A 22,486-nucleotide genomic window follows, 5' to 3' on the forward strand; every position below is an offset into this window, starting at 1 on the left:
TATTTATTTTTGGAAAAATAAAAAATAAATTGACAAAGAAACATACTATACAAGACTAAAAAAGAGAGAAAAATTCACAAATAAAAGAAAATGCAGAATGTAACGCAACCTGCTTTCTTCTTAACTAGTCCAGGTGAGCCAAACGTAAAATGGCAGAAATGGAAAAAGATTTTTGCTAACTACGCAAGAGCATGTGGCTCGAATCTAAGTGCAGAAAGGAAACATTTGTTGCTCTTGCATTGTCTTGGAGGAGAAGGCCAAGATGTGTTGGAACATTTACCTGATCTCACTGCAGCAGAACAGAGGAATTTAAACGAATATGAAATTGCTATAGAACAATTAGACCGACACTATCTTCCTAGACTAAGCACAATAATGGAGAGATACCATTTCGGTTTAAGAGGGCAAAAGAAAGACGAATCAGTTGAAGAATATGTTTCTGCACTGAGAAAGCTAGCGTCATCCTGCAAATTTGGACAGACTTTGGATGAGAGAATAAGAGATCAATTTGTGTTGAAGTGCGCACATGACAGTATTCGGAAGGAACTGTGGTTAAAAGATGAACCACCACTAGATGAGGTGCTCGTGATAGCAAAACAAGTTGAGCACATGACGAAATGCGTTGATGAATTAAAAGAAGAAAAACAAAAAATAGATGAACCAGAAAAAAAGGGTGAAACTAAAGTAGAGGAAGTGGTGTGTCAAGTCAAGAAAGAAGAAAAATCATCTGGAGAGAAAAATGAAAATGGAACGAATAATCCCAATTCTAACTTTAATTCTTCTAATAAATTTTCGTGTTTTAGGTGTGGTAATATTGGACACTTAGCTAATGCACCAAATTGTCCGGCTCTGAAGTCAATATGTAACAACTGTGGCAGGAGAGGTCATTTCTCTAAATGTTGTAGGACTAGATCTGGTAAGAGAGATAATGTATATAAAAAATGGTCACAACCGCAAGTGAGGACTGTGACTTTCCAAGTTAATGGTGGTCCTTTGGAACATCCCTCACATTTGGTAAAAGTCAATCATGCCATGATTGAATTTAAATTTGATTCCTGTTCCCAGATCACCATGATTGATCAAGAGTTATTACGCAAAACTTTTGGAGATAATGTCAAACTTTTCAAAAGTGACATTATACCCTTAGGTTATGGTGAAAAGCCAATTAAAATATATGGTTATTTCACAGCCACTCTTGAGTTGGGCAGTCGCATCATTCCAGGTAAAATTTACGTGACTAATTTTGGTGATGCTTTGATCAGTTGGAGAGATCAACGAGATTTAGGGGTAACACTTGATCCCAATGCTTCACCTCAGGTACAAATACAACAAGTTGAGAATTTATCTGAAATGTTTTCAAAGAAGTTTCCTAAGGTGTTTAAAGAACAGTTAGGATGTTTAAAGGGTTATAAATACTGTATAAGAATAAAAAGGAATGCTGTGCCAATTGTAGCAAAAGTAAGGAGGATTCCCTTAGCTGAACAGGGAAAAGTGCAAAAAGAAATTGAGACGTTAATTAGTAATGACATAATAGAACCAGTAGAAGCAACAGAATGGTTGGCTCCAATTGTTATTGCTAAGAAGCCCACTGGGGAAATTCGGCTATGTATTGATTTGAGGGCATTGAATAAGGAGGTGATCGTTGACAGGTTTCCTTTGCCAAACATTGATGAGATCGTAGGGACATTAGAGGGTGCGAAGTACTTTACCACCTTAGACTTAGCTTCAGCATACCACCAAGTGGAGCTGGATCCCGCATGCCAAGATCTTACTGCTTTTATTACTCCCATGGGAACCTTCAAATTTAAGAGGATGCCATTCGGACTAATATCAGCAGCCTCTGTATTTCAACGAATTATGACTCACATATTAAAAAATCTATCAGGGGTTAAATGCTATCAAGATGATTTGCTAATTTATGGTGTCAACATGCAAGAACACAATGAACGTGTGTGTGAGGTATTAAAGAGATTATCAGATTCAGGATTGTCTCTTAAGAAAGAGAAGTGCAAGTTTGGTGTGGAGGAAGTGAACTATCTTGGTCACTGTATTAAGAGTCAAGGTGTTTTTCCTAAGTCGGAATTGGTCACATCGATTGATAACATGGTAGAGCCCGTGAATAAAGATGAGTTATTATCATTTCTTGGGATGGTTGAGTTCTATGGCAAATTTATTTTACATTTTGCAGATAAAACCAAGAACATGAGGAGACTCACCGCTAAAAATGTGATTTTTGATTGATCGGTTGACTGTAAAAAAGAATTTGACGAGATAAAGAATGAGTTGAAAAATGCTCCATGTCTTCAAGCATTTGTTCCTGGTCTGCCAACGTATGTATATACAGATGCTAGTGATAAGGGTCTAGGAGCTGTTCTGGTACAAAATAAGGATGGTCATGATTCCCTTATTGCCTGTGCGTCTAGATGTCTTCGTGGTCCTGAGCTCAATTACTCTGTAATTGAAAAAGAGTCATTAGCTATTTTTTGGGTACTTAAAAAATTTAAGAATTTAGTTTGGGGAACAAAGTTTGTTGTGAAGTCTGACCATAAGCCCCTGAAGGAAGTTTTTTGTAAGAAAGGGCTAGATTCTATTTCATCAAGAATCAGAAGATGGATAATATCATTACAAGAGTTTGATTTTGAGGTGCAATATTTGCCTGGTGTATCAAATAAGGCGGCAGATTGTTTTTCTAGACTAGTCAAAGGAAATGATCCGAAAAATGAAGAAATAAATATAGATGAGGATGATTTTCTGGATGTTTGTGAGGTCACTGAAGGTGTTGTGGGAAAGGATGAGTGGAAGGAAGAGTTGAAAAAGGATGATGAGTTGTGCAAAGTTATATCTTTGATGATTGATAATAAGCGTCTAGAGAAACTGTGGTCTTTGGTTTCACATGAATTATCTTTGTCTGATGATCTTCTCACACGAGGTTTGAGACTAATCCCTCCCACTACTTTACGAAAGAAATTGTTGTTACATGCGCACTCTGGCCATCAGGGTATAGTAAAGACTAAGGAGATGTTGCGCTCCCAGTTTTGGTGGCCTGGCATGGATATGGAAACAGAACGAATGGTAAGAGATTGTGTAGAATGTTGTGCAAGTGACAACATTTTGAAAACTAGACAGATGCCAATGGTTTGTAGAGCTTTACCCAATCATCCTTGGGATGAAGTAGCCATTGATATATTGGGTCCTCTATCCTGTGTTTCTGACACTCCTTATCTTATTGTTCTAATTGACCTTTATTCCCGTTGGATTGAGGTGTGTGCTGTAAGTGAGATAACTTCAGGATCTGTTATTACATTTTTATCTGAAATATTTATGAGGGAAAGTTTTCCAAACAGTATTTTGTCAGACAATGGCCCTCAGTTTTGTTCGGCACAGTTTGATGCTTATCTCACTAAATGTGGAATTTCACACAAGCTGTCCTCTTTGTATCACCCTGAAACTAATGGGGCAGTAGAGAGAGTAAATAAGACACTAAAAGAATGTATTCAACTTGCTAGGGTCAATGGCTTAAATTGGAAAGATGCACTTAGAGAAAGGATTGAGGCCTACCGGAACTCCCCTCACTCTACCACTGGTAAGTCTCCTTTTGAGTTGTTCAAAGGAAGAGCACCCAACACACTATTGTGTCCTGGTTGGATGGATCTAAACAAAGGGTTTGTTGACAATCATATTGGTGTATGGAGGGAGAGGGAGTTAGAGAAGCAAGCATGTAGAAAGTCTTATTTTGATTAAAAAAAATGTGTTCGTTTTCAGAAAATCCATGTAGGTGATTTTGTAAAAATAAAGGCACCTGTTGGGAGAAGTTCATGGTCTAAGTATACCAATGTCAGACCTGTTATCAAGGTATTTGATAATGCCATTAAGACTCAAGATGGTCGGATCTGGAATAAAAGTAGAGTTGTTGTAGTTAAATCGAGTAATGCTTCTCAAGATGATTCTGACACTGTTTGTGATTTCTCTTCTTCTTCCCGACTCCCTTTGTCCCATTTCAACAATGCCACTTCTTCTCGCGTGAGAAGTCAGAGGTTACGTAGGGCACCCGCTTATATGAAAGATTATGTTTGATCATTTATTGTTCTCACTTTTAAGTGTGATCTCTGTATCTTCTTTATATTTTTCTTTTTTCTTATTTTTGTGCTTATGTTCTTTATTATTGTATAAGAGGGAGATGTGTGTCACATTGCTCAGTTATACTTGGTTCCTCTTAGAATGTTGTTCTCACTTGTGATGCCATCCTTAGAACACTGTATGGTTCGGATTTGGCAGTTACTGCTTGGCTGTTCGTGGATGAGGATAATAAATTCATCCTGCAACTTTAACTGACTACTGGAATTTGTTATTATAAATATCTAACAACTTTACAATGGGGTCTCCCAAAAATAACTGGACACTACCCTTGCAACGACTGCAGCGTGTGTCCATCCAAAACCCTTGATCTGGAACCAGAAAAACCTGGAAACAGTTACAGCACACAAACTGCAACTCATCCAATGTTGTATACTTAATCCAGTGCCTGTGTGGCCTGCACTACATAGGCATGACAACACGAAAGGTCAGGAAACGAATAGTCGAACACAGAAGCACAATATGGTGCAAAAAAAAAATCTGTTGCCTCACGGACCACTATCTGCATCATGGACATACCCCAAACGACATGTCATGGACAGTAATTGAGAAATTTGACAACAACAACCTGAACAACGAAAGGTTCTTACTCGCCAAGGAACAACAATGAATATCGCTTGTCCACCCAGCACCAGGGGTTAAAAGATTCCATCCCGCGGCACAGTATCAACCCCTAAAAACGACCTTTTATTGACGGAAATGACTAGCACAGACTATGCCTGTTCATCATGCCTGCTCATCACCTGCCCCTGGACAGTGTGTATTGCTTCACCATCTCTTGCATCTTCCACCGGGTAGATGCCACCCTTTTTCAGGCAACATCACTCTTTGCGAAGACCCACCCGATGTGGATTTATTCATCCACACAGTATGACAACCGCAAGTGCCTCCTCTGATTCTGACGCGCCCATTAGACATTCGCACCACTACACCTCCGGGCTTTATTTCAGCAAACTTCGATGTACACTCTCACGATGGGACATATCTGGTGTCCATGGCGACCGGCTTAATAATGCCCAACGTTATCTACACGGGCACACTCAGACCCCTTTTCACACTCAGACCCCTTCTCACACATAGGGGACCTTAGCGTGTGCAACACATTTTTCGATCTACACACAATAGTGAGCATAGATCACACTTTTCACATTTCTAGGTCCTGAGGAAAGCCAGTTAACACTAAAGGCCTGGCTGAAAAGTGTAGACTACCCACTGGATGCAGGAGTCCCCTAATACTACTCCACCTACATCCATTGTCTTGCTTTTACTACTGCCCAAACATTAAAGATAATCCCTTTGGGTAATGGGACCACTGGACATATTTTAAACTTAACTTTCACGTCACTATCATTGCACACTCAGTAAATATACCTGCTCCGCTGTAATACAGGCATCGTAGCACACCGGGACACATTCAGTGCCACCATCTGGGCCCGATGATGAAGCATGCAACCAACTAGATTGGTGGGTGAGGGCTTTCTAAAAAGAAAGAAGACTTTTCTTTTTATCACTAATAACATACAGTTTTGGGTCTCATATCACATCTTGAAAGACTAGTTCTCATCGATTTAACACTTTACTACCAGTCAACCAGTCACTCAGAATGCTTGCTTGGATATAGGAAGACAAGTCTGCTATTGAAATCTTTCTGTGTGATTGTGGAATGACTAGGGAATACTCCTGCTGCCACATAAACCTCTGATCCTGAAGGTTATTCTTAGAATCAAGAAAGTTTGTATCTTGAAGACTCCCAAAAACAAAAGGATCCAGGACGTATTTGCAGTAAACATCTGCAAAACAAGTTCGAACTTTACCTACAAGTTCCAAAAAATTAAGCTTAGAAAAATCTCATCCATGGAAGACTGGGACAAAGTAAGGGGCTCCCCAAGAAGGAAATATCCTATGAGGGCCGGATTTTCAAGTTCAGCCCATTGAGCTTTTTGTTGTGACAAACCTGTCTGCATCGTGACCTCGTGGAGAAGGAATTGGACTCAGAGTCCAAAGGTAAACCATGAGATGGGAGAAAGGCATCTGAGAGTGCCCAATGACAGTACAACCTCAATAGCTAAAATTTCAACAACTGTCCCAGAGTGTCTGTCAGTAGAGAAAGCACTCACAGTTGTGGTGAATTTTGCAAGTGAATTAAAACAAAGGAAAGGTCTGTAGAGCAGAGATCAATAAGGAGCACATTCCAATGAAGAAGGGTATAAGAGGGGAAATGGCCTTTACACGCGGGCTGAGTCACAGGCGCTGTTTCCTCACAAGCGCAACCATACTTGCGTTAACCACTGCATATGCCTTAACCATGCATAAGCGTGCTTAAAGCAGTGTGCGGTCTGGATGTGTGGATGGGCAGGCACAGGAAGAGGAAGGATCAGGAGAGGAGTGGGGGAAGTTTTTAGGAGGGGGCAGTTTTTAGGGCGGGGGGGTCAGGGTTGTTTTTAGGTCAGGGGGGCGAGTTTTAGGGCTCATGGCGGGGGTGGTTTTCAGGGGTGGGCGGTCAGTTTTTAGGGCGGGGGCCTGGGGTCGGAGTCGTTTTTAGGACTTGGGGGGCAGATTTTAAGGTTCGGTCAGAGGGAAAATGACAGTTTTCAGGCTGCAGCAGTGTTTGGGCTCATAGCAGGGGCTGCGCCTGGGAGGTTTTTAGGGCATGATGGTGAGTTTTAGGGCTTAGGGCAGGGGGGACTGATAGTTGTCAGGCTGTAGCGGTTTTAGGGGCTCAAGAGCAGGTTTGGGGTTGGGGTAGTTTTCAGTTAATGGGGCTGGGTTTTAGGGCTCAGTCAGGGGGGCCGGAGTGTGATCTTTGCCACGCATATCCCTCTAGCAATCACGTCTTTACCACAAAATTTTGTAGTAAAGGCTTGCTTGGTAAAGGAATGCATTGTTAAGTCAAGTTCGTTGTTCGGGCCATGTTGTAGAGGCATGCATGGTTTAGTCGTGCGTGCCTCTGTCATACAACCTATAAGAGGTAATGAGTGACCCAGACTGACGGGTAGACTGTGAGCAAATACTTGGGAAAAGTAGAGGTGAAGATCAACAGAGTTGAGAAGTTAGGAAGGTGCATGTTGAGAGAGTGTTTAGACGAGATAACTGGGGTACAGACCATGTACTGAATTTAAAACCAATTAAAGATGCATAAATGAGCTGCATGTAGAAAGCCAGAAAACCTTTTGTCATTTGTGAGAGCCAGCTGGTACTGAGGGATACCATCTTGGCTGCAACACTGATTATTTGGTAAAGGGAATGGGAAAGCACATTTTGGGAAACCTAGAATATCCTAAAACAACAGTTAGGTAAAATAGAGGTGGATGTGTTTGAAAATGAGTGGAGGAAGAGAGAGGTTCATTGCTGAAGCATGATGGAAACATGATTATTCTAAGTTGACATGATCAATGTCCCCGACTGTTAGTACTCTGTTTAGAAACTTGGAACCTCTAGCGGTGAGACAGAACACATTTTTAATATCGGTAGTTGGGCTCCCGCAATCTACCCCCTTGGTTCAATTATATCTAGATCTGGGGTGCCATTCCATCAAAGACGGTGCGCTTTATAGGCTAGTAGTATATTGGAGAAGACTTTGGGTGACACCAGAGATGGCCAATTATGCCCTGGCTTTGTTAGAAGTCAGAGAGCTTGATGTAAACAAGAAGCTCCTCTGGTTCAGTTGTGTTAGAAACATTCTTTGTGAGTTGGGGTTGAGTTGCCCGTGGACCTCCCCTGCAGCAAGCTCATTTCCAAGTAAAGCAGAACTAAAGGCTGCCTACTGGCATATGATACACCTTAGACGGTTTACAGTTTCCACTGGTCAGACCCTGACTAACACATTCCTTGAGATCAAGTTTGAACCTAAATTTGAGCAGTATTGGGATATAATTACCTTCCCTCGTGATAGGAAATTATTTCATCAGTTCAGAGTAGGCTCATTACCCACCAAGGCCTTTATTTTGAGGTGGTCGAAATTAGACGCAAGTAGTAGTAATAGCCCATACTGCTCAGATCGGGTTGAATCTATACTACACTTTTTGTTTGCGTGCCCAGCATATAGCGTACCGAGGCGATGCTGGCTGAAACCAATTTGTATAGCTTTGGGTATTAGAGAATACAAAGAGGTGTATAGAATATTAAAAACATCCTTAGATGGGCCAATTATGATAGCAACGGCTAACTTTTTGGGTCAGGTGTGGGTGACTCGGTGGATTGGTGGAAGGTTCAAGTAATTGAATCCATTATATAGTATGTGATATTGTATTATTATTGAATGATGCATTTTATGTTTCATTTGATGAATTTTAACAGTAGATGGATCATTTTCTATCATGTTAAGTATAGGCGCTAACAAGGGTTAGTTTTTAGAACTAGTTTTTATATCGTGTTATTTATTATTTTAAAGATGAATGTGATATGTTCTTGTACAATCAAGTCTCTCGACCCGGTGAATATTTGCTATGGCTAACCCGGCTTTTATTGTTGTATTGTGACAACTTTTGTGCTTTTTTCAAATCGAAATGAAGTTTATAAACTATAAAAAAAAAAAAAGTAACTGACTGTCAGCTGAAGATCTCTTGCTAACAACACAAATATAGTAGGCTTTGGGTAACCTCTTGCCACTGGCTTGACACTTGGTCATTAAAATCTTTGCAAAGCTCAGTGGAGTATTACTCTTTCACCTAGTACTATTGGCTGTTTATGTGAATAATTCTCCTTTCATTTGAGTGCTTACTTTGAATGGCAGGAAGGGTTATTTTGTTTGTTCCAGTTGGCTCACTTCTGTGTTTTGCTCAGTCCATTCTGCCCATTCCCTCCTGCCCCCATGCACTCCTCATGAACCCCAGTCTTGTGTTCCTCCCTGCTCCTTCTCTGTGCTCCTTAAAAAAAACAGTCCGCCAACCTCTAAGTTGATTGTGTGAAGATCTGCTGAAGATGATCCTAATGAAGTTCACATTTGTGAAAATCAACAGGGAGCTTCTGAGAGCATCCGCCTGCCCATTCTATACTCTTGGTAAATGTTCAACCTAGACATCCACTCTGTTGCTAATGGCCCGCCCACAACATCTGAGTGTTGTCTGATACGAGTCGAGATCTTCTGCCACCTTGCTTGGCTTTTTACCATATGCAGGTGGTGTTGTCAATTCTTAGAAAGACCAACTTTTTGGATATTTGGGGTAGGAATGCTTGTAATCCCAAAAGAATGGTTTGAAGCTCTAAAACATTGATACAGAGAAGGAGAAATTCCTCCTCTTTCGACCACAGCCCTCTTGGGAAGAGATCTTGAATGTGTGCTCCCCAATTTCATCCAGGCATTTGATCATCATGATCAGATTAGCTTGGGTAGGCTGGAATAGAAGCCCCTCTGACAGGTTGGGTAAGAATCTCCACCATAGTAGAGGCTGTTTGAGTTGTTAAGTAATGTTTACAATATCACCTCAAGACCCCGTTGCACAAGTTACTACTTGTGTAACGATATATCTGTAAGAGACATTAGTAAGTGATAGATTCCTTACCTTAGAATATCCCCAGGCGTCAGACTGGATCCGGAAACTTTTGCGTAGCAATACCCCTGCGCGCCGGTAGGCGTCGTCTGCGGCTCCGCGTCCGTCGTCGGCGTCGTGAGCGCCGGGATGACGTCGTCGGAGTACTTAGACGGCGCCCATGCGCGCTGACGTCAGTTCTGACACACAGCTTTTCCGCGCCAGATACGCAGAGCCATGATAGAACTAACACTGGTGCCATGAAACTAGGGCCCTGAAAGGGGATGACCTTAACCCTAGATATCGGTTCGCAGAACGGGGAGGATGGGTGGGTCGGTAAGGAATCTATCACTAACTAATGTCTCTTACAGATATATTGTTACACAAGTAGTAACTTGTGCATCTGAAAGAGACACGTTAGTGATAGATTCCTTACCTTAGAATAGATACCCCAGCAATACCAACCCCGGTGGTGGGTCTGCGAACCAATATCACACCAGAAAGTCCTGGAGGGCGGAACGGCCAAAGAAGCCATCCCTCCGGACTTGACTGTCCAGGCAGTAGTGTCTTGCGAACGTGTGCAGCGAGGCCCACGTAGCTGCCTGGCAAATGTCCTGCAGGGGGACACCTCGGCCCAGGGCAGTTGTTGTCGCCGTGGCCCTAGTGGAGTGAGCCCGTAATCGAGCCGGGGGCTCCTTCCTTGCCATGGAGTAACATGCTTGGATACACAAGATGATCCACCTAGAGATGGTCCTCTTGTGCACAGCCTTACCCTTCTTCGCGCCCACGTAACCAACGAAGAGTTGGTCATCCACCCGGAATTGGCGTGTGCGATCTAGGTAGTAGGAGAGCGCACGTTTTGGATCCAGGCGGTGGAGCCTCTCTTCCTCTTTCGAGGGATGCGGAGGCGGAAAGAAAGTGGGCAAGGTAATGGACTGCCCGATGTGGAAGGCCGTGACAACCTTGGGCAGAAAGGAAGGTCGTGTACGTAACACCACCTTGTCAGGATGAACAGACAGAAAAGGTGGAGAAGAAGAAAGAGCCTGGAGCTCACTCACCCTCCTGGCAGAGGTGATGGCAACCAGAAAGGCAGTCTTCAGAGTAAGGAGACGAAGAGGACAGTTATGAAGTGGCTCAAAGGGAGCACACATCAGATAAGTGAGAACAAGATTCAAGTCCCACTGGGGCATCACGAAGGGAACAGGAGGGAACATGTGCGTGATGCCCTTCAGAAATCTACTTACAATAGGGGACTTGAATAAAGAAGGCTGATCTGGTAGCCTCAAGAAGGCTGATAGAGCAGAAAGGTACCCTTTAAGAGTGCCCAGAGCAGAGCCCTGCTGGGCAAGGGAAAGAAGAAAGAGCAGCACTTCCGAAAGGGGTGCAGAGAGAGGATCCACAGCCTTTGCTGTGCACCATGCCACAAATCTGTTCCACCGGCAGGCGTATACCGACTTTGTGGAGGGACGCCTGGCTGCCAGAATGATATCACAGACTTCAGGAGGCAAGTCAAATGGCCTCAACTGCCGCCGCTCAATCTCCAAGCTTGTAGGTGGAGACTGGACAGGTTCGGGTGCAGGACCGTCCCCTGCTGCTGCGACAGAAGGTCCTCCCGAAGAGGCAGACGAATCGGGGGATCGACTGACATGCTGAGTAGCTCGGGATACCAGAATCTTCGTGCCCAGTCCGGAGCCACAAGGATAACCTGGGCCCGGTCGCGCCTGATCTTCTTCAGCACTCTGGGCAGAAGTGGTATAGGCGGAAAGGCGTACAACAGACCGCAGCTCCACTCGCGACGAAAAACGTCTCCGAGCGAGTGCCGCCTTGGAAATTCCAACGCGCAGAACTGATGACATTGCGCGTTCTCTTCTGTGGCGAATAGATCTAACCAAGGCTCTCCCCACTGCTGAAAGAGACCTTGCGCCACGTCAGAGTTCAGACGCCATTCGTGATCCATCATGCACCGACGGCTGAGTTCGTCCGCCCTGGCATTCAGAGAGCCTGCCAGGTGTTGAACCACCAGGGTCACGCCCTGATGTTCCAGCCATTGCCATAGGCGCAGAGCCTCCTGGCAAAGGGTCCACGACCCCACCCCGCCCTGTTTGTTGCAGTACCACATGGCGGTGGTGTTGTCGGTGAACACTTGCACTACACGTCCCCGGACAGAGGGGAGGAATGCTTTCAGTGCTAGACGAATCGCCCGAAGCTCCAGCAAGTTGATATGGAGCCGGGACTCCGCCGGAGACCAGATGCCTCTGATCTCCGCCTCTCCCATGTGGCCCCCCCAGCCCTGGAGGGACGCGTCCGTCACAACTACGTGCTCCGGGTGGGGTAGGGAGAGGGATCTGCCACTGACCCAGTTGCGGTCCGTGAGCCACCACTGCAGTTGTCTCGCAGTGCCCTCCGAGATCAGGACATGATCGGACAGGTTGCCCTGATGCTGGGCCCACTGAAACTTCAGGTCCCACTGCAGAGCCCGCATCCGCCACCTGGCGTGACGCACCAGAAGGATGCAGGAGGCCATCAGTCCCAGAAGCCGCAGCGTCAACCTGACCGAGACTCGGGATAACGGCTGGAAGATGTGAACCAGAGCCTGAATATCCTGAACCCGCTGCTCGGGTGGATAAACCCGAAACTGCGCCGAGTCGAGAACCGCTCCGATGAAGAGGAGCTTTTGAGAGGGACACAGGTGTGACTTCGGCACATTGATGGAGAACCCCAGCAGGTGCAGGAGGTCGGCCGTAGTCTGGAGGTGGCTGACGACTGTCTGGGGCGAGCCCGCCTTCAACAACCAGTCGTCGAGGTAGGGGAAGACTGATACCCCCTGCCTGCGCAGATGAGCTGCGACCACCGCCATCACCTTCGTGAACACCCGTGGGGAGCACGGTAAACTGAAAGTGCTCTTGGCCTACCGTGAACCGCAGGTAACGCCGGTGGGCCGTCAGGACAGGGATGTGGAAATAGGCGTCCTGCAGGTCCAACGCTACCATCCAGTCTCCCGGGTCCAGGGCAGTCAGGACCTGAGCCAAAGTGAGCATCTTGAACTTCTCCGTCCGGAGGAAGCCGTTGACGTTTCGCAAGTCCAAGATAGGGCGTAGGCCCCCTTTTCCCTTCTTGGGCACCAGAAAGTAGTGGGAGTAACAACCACACCCTACTTCTGGCCCAGGAACGCGCTCGATGGCCCTCTTGGCCAAGAGAACCGAGACCTCCTCTTGCAGAAGTTGCAAGTGATCCCCCGACACACGGTGGCATTGTGGTGGCATGGATGGGGGGGATGCCTCGAAGGGGAGGGAGTAGCCCCTTCGGACAATCTGCAGCACCCACCTGTCCGAAGTGACTGTATGCCAGTGGGAGAGGTGATGGCGAACCCTGCCCCCCACAGGCGTCACATGGGCCTGAAAACTCGGACTAGGAAGGTTTTGAGGCAGGTGCTGCTGAGGGAGGTGTGGACTGGCCTCGCCACGGGCCCCGACCGCCACGGCGGTTCCCACGTCCGCCACCGCGCTGCTGGACATTTTGCGGCATGTGGCTGGCGGTCCGTGGTGGGGCGCCCCTTCCGTGGCCACGAAAGGAGCGAAAGGCACCCGATTGCTGGCGTGGGGCCGTAAGGCCCAAGGACTTGGCCGTAGCCCTGGAGTCCTTGAAACGTTCCAGCGCATGGTCTGCCTTGTCGCCGAAGAGGCGACGGACATCAAACGGCATGTCCAGGAGGGTGGCCTGGACATCGGCCGAGAAGTTGGCGGACCTCAACCAGGCGTGGCGTCGAACCGCCACCGTCGTTGCCATCGCCCTGCCCAGTGAGTCCGTTGTATCCAGCCCACACCGGATAGAAAAGCGTGCTGCATCTCGGCCGTCCGCAAGGGCTTGGCTGAGTTTAGCCTGGACCTCCTCCGGGCATTTTGGCAGCACCTCCGCAACCGTGTCCCACAGAGTGTGGGTGTAGCGGCCCAAGAGACAGGCGGTGTTCACAGACCGCAGCCCTAGGCTTACAGACGAGAAAACCTTCTTCCCGAACTGTTCATATCTCTTGGATTCCCTGTCGGGCGGGGCCGACGGGAATGCGGTTTGGGAGTTTGAGGCCTGGATGACCAGACTCTCGGGGCTGGGATGGGTGGACAAAAAGCATGGGTCGCCCGGTGCCGGGCGGTAGCGTCTGGCCACGTTCCTGTCCACAGGGGGGCCTGTGGCGGGCTTGGACCAAGTGCCCAGAAGAACGTCACACAAGGCCTCATTGAACGGCAGGAGGGGCTCCGCGGAGCCTGACTGCGGTTTGAGGACCTCTGTGAGGAGATTAGTCCTCACGGCCGCGACGGGGAGCTGAAGGTTTAAGGCCTTAGCTGCCTTCGTCAACACTACGCTGTAAGCAGAACCCGCCTCCGAAGCCACAGTCGGGGGCGATGTAAATCCAGTGTCTGGCGAGGTGTCAATACCACTGGCCTCCCCAAGCTCATATGTCCAGTCCTGCTGTGACTGGCAATCATGTGCCAGAGGGTCCTCGGACCCCTCCTAATTCTCCTCATCACCTGTGTCCTGGAGACCAGGGTTAACAGCCAGGGCCTCCTCGTGGAGATAAAAGTCTCCAAAGAACGACGGAATCGGCGCCCAGCGGCGCCCTCCCGACGCCTGAGCAGAACCGCAGGAGACATTGGGGGCGGCAACCACATCGGCTGCCGGGGACGACACCTGAAGGGACGGCGCCGGCGAGGTCGTAAGGTCGACCGGCGAGGTCCCGGATCCGGAGCCGGATCCAGCGAGGTCTTGCGGCGCCGAGACCGAAGTCGCCAGCGGCGCCGGGTCCGAAGCACCCGACGTCGTCGGGGCCGAAGCGCCCGACCCGGAAGGACCTCCAGACGGAACCGATCGGCCCGAAGGCGCCACGGGAACCGACTGAGGAGGGAGGGCCCTCATGGCCATGAGGTACCTCTCGACCTCCTCCGGCGTCGCGCCGTGCCCAGGGACCCGAAGGTGTGGGGCAGGCGGCGACGCTTGCGACTCCCGCGGAGCCGCGTGGGCGGTGTCGCCCGAGTCCCCGGCCGCATCGTGCGAGCGTCGGGGCGGGTCGGAGGATCGATGACGTCGCTCCGACCTCTCATGCCTCTTACCTGAGGACTTGGAACCAGACGATCGGTGTCCACTTCCGGAGCGTCGATGACTCCGACCTCGCGACCTGTCCCTCGACCTCCCGTGGGACCGGGACCGGGACCTGGAGCGGCGCGGGGCCGACTGCCTCAGTTCGAGACGCTTGCGGGACCGCTCCCGCCTAGCCTTCGACGTCAGGGCCCGGCAGTCGGAGCAGGATCGATCGTCGTGGTCGAGGCCTAAGCACTTCAGGCACCGGCGATGGGGGTCCGTGACCGACATGAGTCGGCCGCACTTCGAGCAAGGCTTGAACCCGGGCATCCCTGGCACCGACAGTCGAGAAATCGACAAAGAGAGAGAGATCAAAAGGATCAAAAATTTCAGTCAAAAATTGACTGGGGGTAGAGCTTCTTCCGGATCTGCGCTAGCTGGCGCGGAAAAAAGAAGAACTGACGTCAGCGCGCATGGGCGCCGTCTAAGTACTCCGACGACGTCATCCCGGCGCTCACGACGCCGACGACGGACGCGGAGCCGCAGACGACGCCTACCGGCGCGCAGGGGTATTGCTACGCAAAAGTTTCCGGATCCAGTCTGACGCCTGGGGATATTCTAAGGTAAGGAATCTATCACTAACGTGTCTCTTTCAGATGTCTGCATCCACTGTAGGTCCAGTTTCTGTTGAATTGGCCTCATCTGTAGCTGGCAAAATGGTATTAATGGTATACAGGATGATATTACACGCAGGAGTGGTTTGTAGGTTTTCACCACAACTTTGTCGCCTTTGCTGAAAGTTCCTACCATGTTTGTAACTTTGACTTTGAAATATGGTCGTCTGACCAAAAGTCCTTGCCTACGCTTGTATTCTGACCTCACACAGGAAGTGCAGGTGAGTTGTTGTTCTATATGACTTGATCATGTTCAGGGTCAAGCCTCGCCAATGGAACAGGTTTAAATAGGACTCTGTTAATGTCAGTGCTTCCTGAGCAGAAGAGTCCTTCACCTGTCAATCCACCAGGTATGGTACTACCTGGTGACTCTGATGTCGTAGGGAGCCTGCCACAATCAACAGGGCAAATTTCAGGCCAAAGAGGAGTGCCTTGAACTGATAGTGCAGACTCAGCACTGAAAATCTCAGTAACTACATGTGATTTGGGTGTAGATGAATGTGAAAATATGTTTCCTTAGGAGTCAAGGTAGGCGAGGTACTCTTCTTTCTCCAGCAAAAGGAATATGCTTTTTGGAGGATCGCCAAGAAAAAGATCTGTTGTTTCTTTTTTGGTTTCTGCGATCTAGCATTGGTCGCTAACTCATGTTTTCTTCTTCCTTAAGAAGAATTACAAATAGAAAAATGTATTCCTCTGAGCTTGAGGACCTGTTCTGTGGCTTCCTTAAGTGGAAGGTATAGAAGTTCCAGTTGTGGTGTCCGAAAATGCAGATGATTGACCTTTTCAGGGACTATGGTGCATGCTGAATCCACCTTCTGTAGTACACAACTGTCAGATTTTATTTGTCTTCCCTCCACAAGTGGGAAATCCTTTCCCATGACCGGACTGGTGGCTAGTGGTGTGGACTGCACAGTCAATCAGGCGAGCTTGGAGTTGCCTTGTGAGCGTCACTAAGATACTCTTTGTTTCGTTCCTTAGGAGATTTTGTAAGGCTGTCACTTTAGACCTCTGTTTGAGGAATGTCACTGATTAATTAAATATCGATGGGGTAGTACTGTCTACCCAGACATGCACATTGAAAAGAGGCACCCTATATGAATGGGTTCTCCTGAAGCCTCTACACCATAAAGAACACCTGAACTGCAGGGCTGCCAAGAAATGGGTGGCATCAGTGTCTGTTTTGGAGTTCTATAGGACTTTGGACACAGGTTCTGCAACTTTGGCCACAAGGAGATAAACATCAGCCCTTCCTTGCCAACTGAGCACAGCAGCTCCAGCAAAGTGGCAAAATCAGCATTCGAAATACCCATGGCATAGTCGATAATGGTCTCCAACACATTAGACCCTTCTTTTACTATTGATCTAGCTTCACCGCATCTCATTGCGCCTGTCTTCCGTCATCAGGTCTAACAGCAGAGAGATATCATTTCACATCTTGAAAAACATCAAAGCATCCTAGGATGGCTAAGGCATTGGCTACCTTGATGAAGGTTGCAGCCATTGAACTTACTTTACAACTCAAGTTACACACAACCTCATTTAAACTTATAAAGATTCTGTTTTTCTGAAGAGAATATATGATGAAGAAATGTGGCAGACATTTTCAGTTTTTATTCTTATTTGAACCATGTATTAAGAAGCAGTGAATGTGGGGAGAAATGTGTGTTACAGTTGCGGTGCGCAGGGATGGTTTAAATGAGGTGGAGAGTTTTCCTTAGCTAAAATCAAAAGAGTGATTATGGGCCTGCTGTCAACAAAAGTGTCAGGCCCAGAAGACTAAACTCAAAAGTTTAAAAAGTAATACTAGGGATTCCTGTTGTTCATTTCCATTAAGGTTACACACAAGCTAGCGAGAACAGACTCGGACATAGTCTGAAGCAATTACCACTGATTTGCTAAAACCTGAGAAAAATCCCTTTGGAAAGCTTCTGATACTGTCCAATTTCATTGCAAAATCTGAACTGGAAGATCTTGACCAAACTGATTGTGAAAGGGATAAACAAACTAATGCCAAAACTCAAACTTGGATTGAGTAGCCTTTGTGAGAGGAAGGATATGTTGGGATAATAAAAGGTGTCTGCTAATGACTCATTCAGTAGTTGACAACACACTGACAGTCACAGCAGTAATGGCCCTCAGCGGTGCTAAAGGAATTAAGATCCATAGGGATCTAAAAGATTCACAAAGAAATTACACAAGAGGCCCTCATCGAGGGTAAAAGTAAATGGGGTCAAATCTACCCCATTTATGATAAGGAGTGGCACCAAACAAAGGGTTTCCCATAAAAGCTTAGGTAAACGTATAGGGTCTTATTACAAGTTGAGGGCTATTTTATGATACCACAACCAGCAAGCGTTTGTACACAGAGGAGAATTACAATTTGTGTGATAATAATAACACCCTCACAGTTTTCCTCCAATACATTCCGGCCAGTCAAATCTGCCAAAATGTATTGGATAAAAAGGTCTGGAAAAAAGGGCAAAACATGCAGAATTCTAGGAGTTAAAAACAATTCTGCATGTTATATCTCATTTTCCTGCTGAAAACTGTGAATAGGAGGTAGTTACCACACCCTGAGGAACTCATATTTGCCATATGTGGTAAATATGGAAACGTTTACCACCAGGCGTGTAATGCGGATCATAGCGAGGTAGTGAATTGGAGAATCAAGTAAGTCAAAAGTATTGGATACAGCAGCTCACAGTAAATAACAACCAGCTTCAAATGTTAAACTTGTTCTCAAATGTATCTGTTCACCTTTTAAACAGATAACATTGTATGCCCTTTAGAATCGACTTCTTTCAAACAGTTTATGTCGTGAAAACTGTATTGGTAGCACATTTATGATAATTGTTAAGGTATAAGAAATACCTCTTAGGCTAACTAAATAAATTTAACAACTGCCATTTGAAACTCTACTATTATTTATGAATTTGCTGTGGTAACCCTGAGGGAAGGAACACAGCCTAAAGGGGTGCATTGTATTGTACTTCCTTCCAGATTTGATCAGTATCTGTCTTTCAAAAAGTATTCTGAAAGTTTCACTTTACATTTCACCCGTGTGGAATTCTTACTAACATGGCACATTTGGGTATGCAACGAACATCTGTGACGAGATTGTGTACATTCCTTGATTTCAAAACAGCTTTCAGTACAGCAGGAAGAGAAATTGTGCGGGCTAGGCTCAGGAAGTTAGGGTTCCCTAAATTACTTAGAAGACAATGACAATCGCTTTATTCTGATCCCCGGGTGAAAGGGTGTTTTGATCATTTGAAATCTCTAACTTACAGAGCCCCTTCAAGGTGTCTCTTTTCCATACTTATAATATTTATCTGATTTAAACCAGAAGTTGCATCTTCAGTAATATGCCGAAGCAGGTGCTTGAGGGACTATGGGGGTAGAGTGGAATGCACTTGGGGATCTGGGTGAAACCACAATTGGGTCACAGGCGGGCTTAAGGAAAAGGAAAGCGAGCCATACTAAGATCCATTTATGTCTATGTAGGAGATTTATAAAGAGCGACTGTTACTCATAAGAGTGTCCTGGTGCTACTGCAGAAGGACCATCAGCAAGCCTAGATAAGGGGCGAACTAGGGACACTTGCACTGTGTTGGGGTCTGTATTTGAGGCCTGCAACATATGAAGCATTTGGCAACTTAAAAACATGCAAAGCATCCGACCCTTGTTGCTTTAAAACGACTTAACTGCAAAACATAAAAACTCCACTGCAGAAGGTTTGAAAGAATTATCAAAATGCAGTAAGATCTCTTCCAGTTAGAAATATTATTATGACATTTCAAACGGTTGCTTAGATAAACAAACAATCTGCCTTTATTAGTCAGATCCATGAGTGACGGCTCTGAACATCAGGTGTCATAACATTTTAATATTAAGTAGGGCTGAAAGTCAATAGAAACATACTTGCTCTGCTCCTCCAGTTCATCCTTCCTTGTCATCATCGCTACAATCAGTTGCCGAAGTTCATCTGAGGATAGGATTAAGAGACAGCAATTAGCTATAGATCCTCATGACAACAACTGAACAGAGAGCCTTACCTACATGCGAACATTCATCAGAAAAACATTTTGCTCTAATTTTCGACATTACAATGAAACAAAGTTATTTTCTTGGAATAGATTAAATAAAGCTTTTTTTTTTATTATAATGGAATGATAATTACCTCTCCGATGTCATCTGTAAAATATGTCTGTCCCATGAAAGCCCTAAACGGGTAACACATTTAAAAACGCATAATAGGCTGTTCTAGTACAGCATGAACAATTAGGTTTTCATACTAATATGGTACAATGTAATGTGTAACATTAAACTTGTTTTTAATATCAATATTAGGTTGCCTGGGACAGCATGAAATCCTTTATTCGGTTGTGGAATTATAATGTTTGCAAAGCCCTGTAGATAATACTATGGATCTAAGCATACGAGATATCCTTCCTGGAACCAGAGAACATCTTTGCGGTGTTAAATCTTGTATTGGCAACGGCTTGAAAACATATGCAGTTAGAGGCTTTGCAAAAGAGAACGGGTCATCCCTCTTTTTCATCTGTTATTCAACAAACCTAAACAAGAAGTAAGTAGAGCCACTAATATCTCTACATGGATTTGAAACACGATTAAAAGGGCTAAAATGCACAACTGTTGTGGAATTATGTAATTATCTGAACAAAAAAGGGATGTTTTCATTGAGGTGTTCTGAGTAACATGAAATATACAACAAGAGCTAGTCTTGAGTAAAAAATACCTCCTTAATCACAGTTAGGCACATTCCATTTGATGTTATGTATGCCTCCACCCCCATCTCCTCTTGCTCTCATCTGCTCTCATCTGCTGTGCAGGGGTAGAAGAGTCGTGGGGCAGGAATACTTAACATGACATCACCTGCTTCAGCTCGCTGACCCTTCTTACACCTGTAGGATACCCACCTCACATGAGATTATTATTGACATTGTCTCCAGTACTGAACCTTTCACGTACACACCCAGAATGCACTTGGATAACACAGAGTCCATGAATGGAAACAGTGTCCGAAATTACTCGGTGATTACCCTATACACCTGGTGCCTTCTTGCCCACGCCTCTTACTTTTTCTTCCCTGCCACCCTCTTATCACCCTCAGCATTACCCACCCCTACCTATCCCAAATACCTTTTTTTTTTTTAAAGGTATACCTCGTGTAAGGCCACCCACCCTCAACACCCTCTGCAATTATCAACCCCTTCTCCATCAAATACAAAAAAAATGGTGCCATGCAATTCCACCCTTTCATTAAGGAATTTGCTCACCTCAGAAATATAAAATAAATCATACTATGGGCCTTTAAAATGCTACAATAAGGCATGCTGGTCCAGGGCTAGACCCTGATGCAGAGGTCTAGCCAGGGACCAGGGTTCAATTCCCCGCCTCGGCGGGTCTTGGGCTCAAATTTGCACGGACCAGATAATTCTCGCCTCGGTGCCTATTCCAATCATGGAGTCCCACTCTGCAAGTCTGGGCAATAGCTTGCTTAATCTCCACAACGGCCCCCACAACGCTAAGGATGCCTGGCCTCCACCTTGGGGGTGCCCAGGAGTGGACGCCTCACAGGGAAAGCCAGGATGGGTTCCACAGCGGTATTCGTACAAGCGCCTTGAGACCCTTGCGGGTGAGTAGTGCGCTATACAAGTATCAATTTACATTTACATTTTACCTGCTTTTTCAACATCAGATGAACCTTGTTTTGTCCCTTCCTTCTGCATCTTCTCTAATTCTTTGTTGAGAAATCTGCTCATAAGTAACTGCAACACTTCACACTTCAGTTCTGTCTCTTCAAATAAATCATTTTACCCCCGTGGATATCCTATTCCAGCCAGTTCTGATTCCTTCTTATGTTCAACTTGGCCCTTTCTGCAGGGTCATCCCTAAACATTTTGTCTTCACCCTCCTGGTTTCTGAACCTGTTGTTGTTGGCTCTTAGGACTATGCACACTTTACCACTGCTAACCAGTGCTAAAGTACTTGTACTCTCGCCTTAAGACTTGGTATAGTTGACTAACACCGTATTGGCCTATTTAATTTACTTGTAAGTCCCTAGTAAAGTCACACTACTTGTGTCCACGGCCTGTAAATTAAATGCTACTAGTTGGCCTTCAAATTAGACAAATAGCCTCTTAGTTACCCTGCTTATGCAGATGATATTGCTCTCTTTTTCTTAACCCCAAAAGCACTTCAACTCCAACTGACGAGACTATGTGAGTTTAACAAATCGAACGATCTGCGGGTCAACTGTGATAAAACTGAAATAATGTCTTTTGAGTGCAACACAGTTTCTCGGGTCTAATACGTGGTGGTAGTTCCTTTACAGAAGTGGTACATTGTAATTATTTCGGTGTAATAATTGACAGGAATCTTACTTGGGCAGGGCACCTGGCTAATAGGCTGATAAAAGTTTGTCTAATTACTCGATCGCTGAAAAAATATTTTCAAACTTACGGTGACTTCGCTATTTCTCCACCAATTATAGCACTTAATACTAAACTTATTGTGACTCTTTTGCATGCTTCTATGAACTTTAATGAAAAATCAATGGATGAGCTTAATAACCTTTATATTAATAAAATTACGTTATCACTTGGCCTCCGCACTTCAACCTTCTCATTGTAAAAGTCGGTTGCATTTGCTTTAGCCTCATTAATTGTAAAACATATGGATGCAGTTATACACTATGCATGCAATTGCATTAACACTACGGAAGAGTTGCTGAAACATCATATATATAACTAGCTGCAATTGTCAGGTGACTCCAGTTTAACTCGGAGCATTGCAGATGTCAGTAACACTATAAGTCAAAATAATCTACCTCCTTACCAGAGCTTCCAAGAATGCTGCATTTGTCTCGGAAAGGTCTCATAAAGCAGATGCTAAAGGTCATCTCGCGACAAATAGATTTAGCCTGTCTACAGGTTTACAAGCACTTAAATTATACCTCTGACGCTTTCTTGGACACACCCCAGAGGTATTAATCTTGAACTTTAAATCCAGTTTGGAAACTTAAGTACTTGAGGTTTCGCTTTCGTTACATACTGATTGCTCAATTTGAAGTCTTGTGGGACATGAAGAGTCATCCACTTAGAATGTGTTGTCGTT

At 45.6% G+C, this 22,486-nt stretch overlaps 1 protein-coding gene across 1 annotated transcript in view; it reads right to left on the reverse strand.

The window, feature by feature from the left end:
• SNX29 (sorting nexin 29) overlaps positions 1–22,486 on the reverse strand; it is a 1,754,850-nt gene that overhangs the window by 1,199,864 nt on the left and 532,500 nt on the right. Inside the window, exon 12 of the mRNA XM_086941425.1 lies at positions 19,268–19,331. Coding sequence (XP_086797551.1) covers positions 19,268–19,331 — 64 coding nt within the window. The remainder of the gene's footprint in view (positions 1–19,267; positions 19,332–22,486) is intronic.

This window comes from Lissotriton vulgaris, chromosome 10, assembly GCF_964263255.1.
Source record: "Lissotriton vulgaris chromosome 10, aLisVul1.2, whole genome shotgun sequence".
NCBI classification, from domain to species: Eukaryota; Metazoa; Chordata; class Amphibia; order Caudata; family Salamandridae; genus Lissotriton; species Lissotriton vulgaris.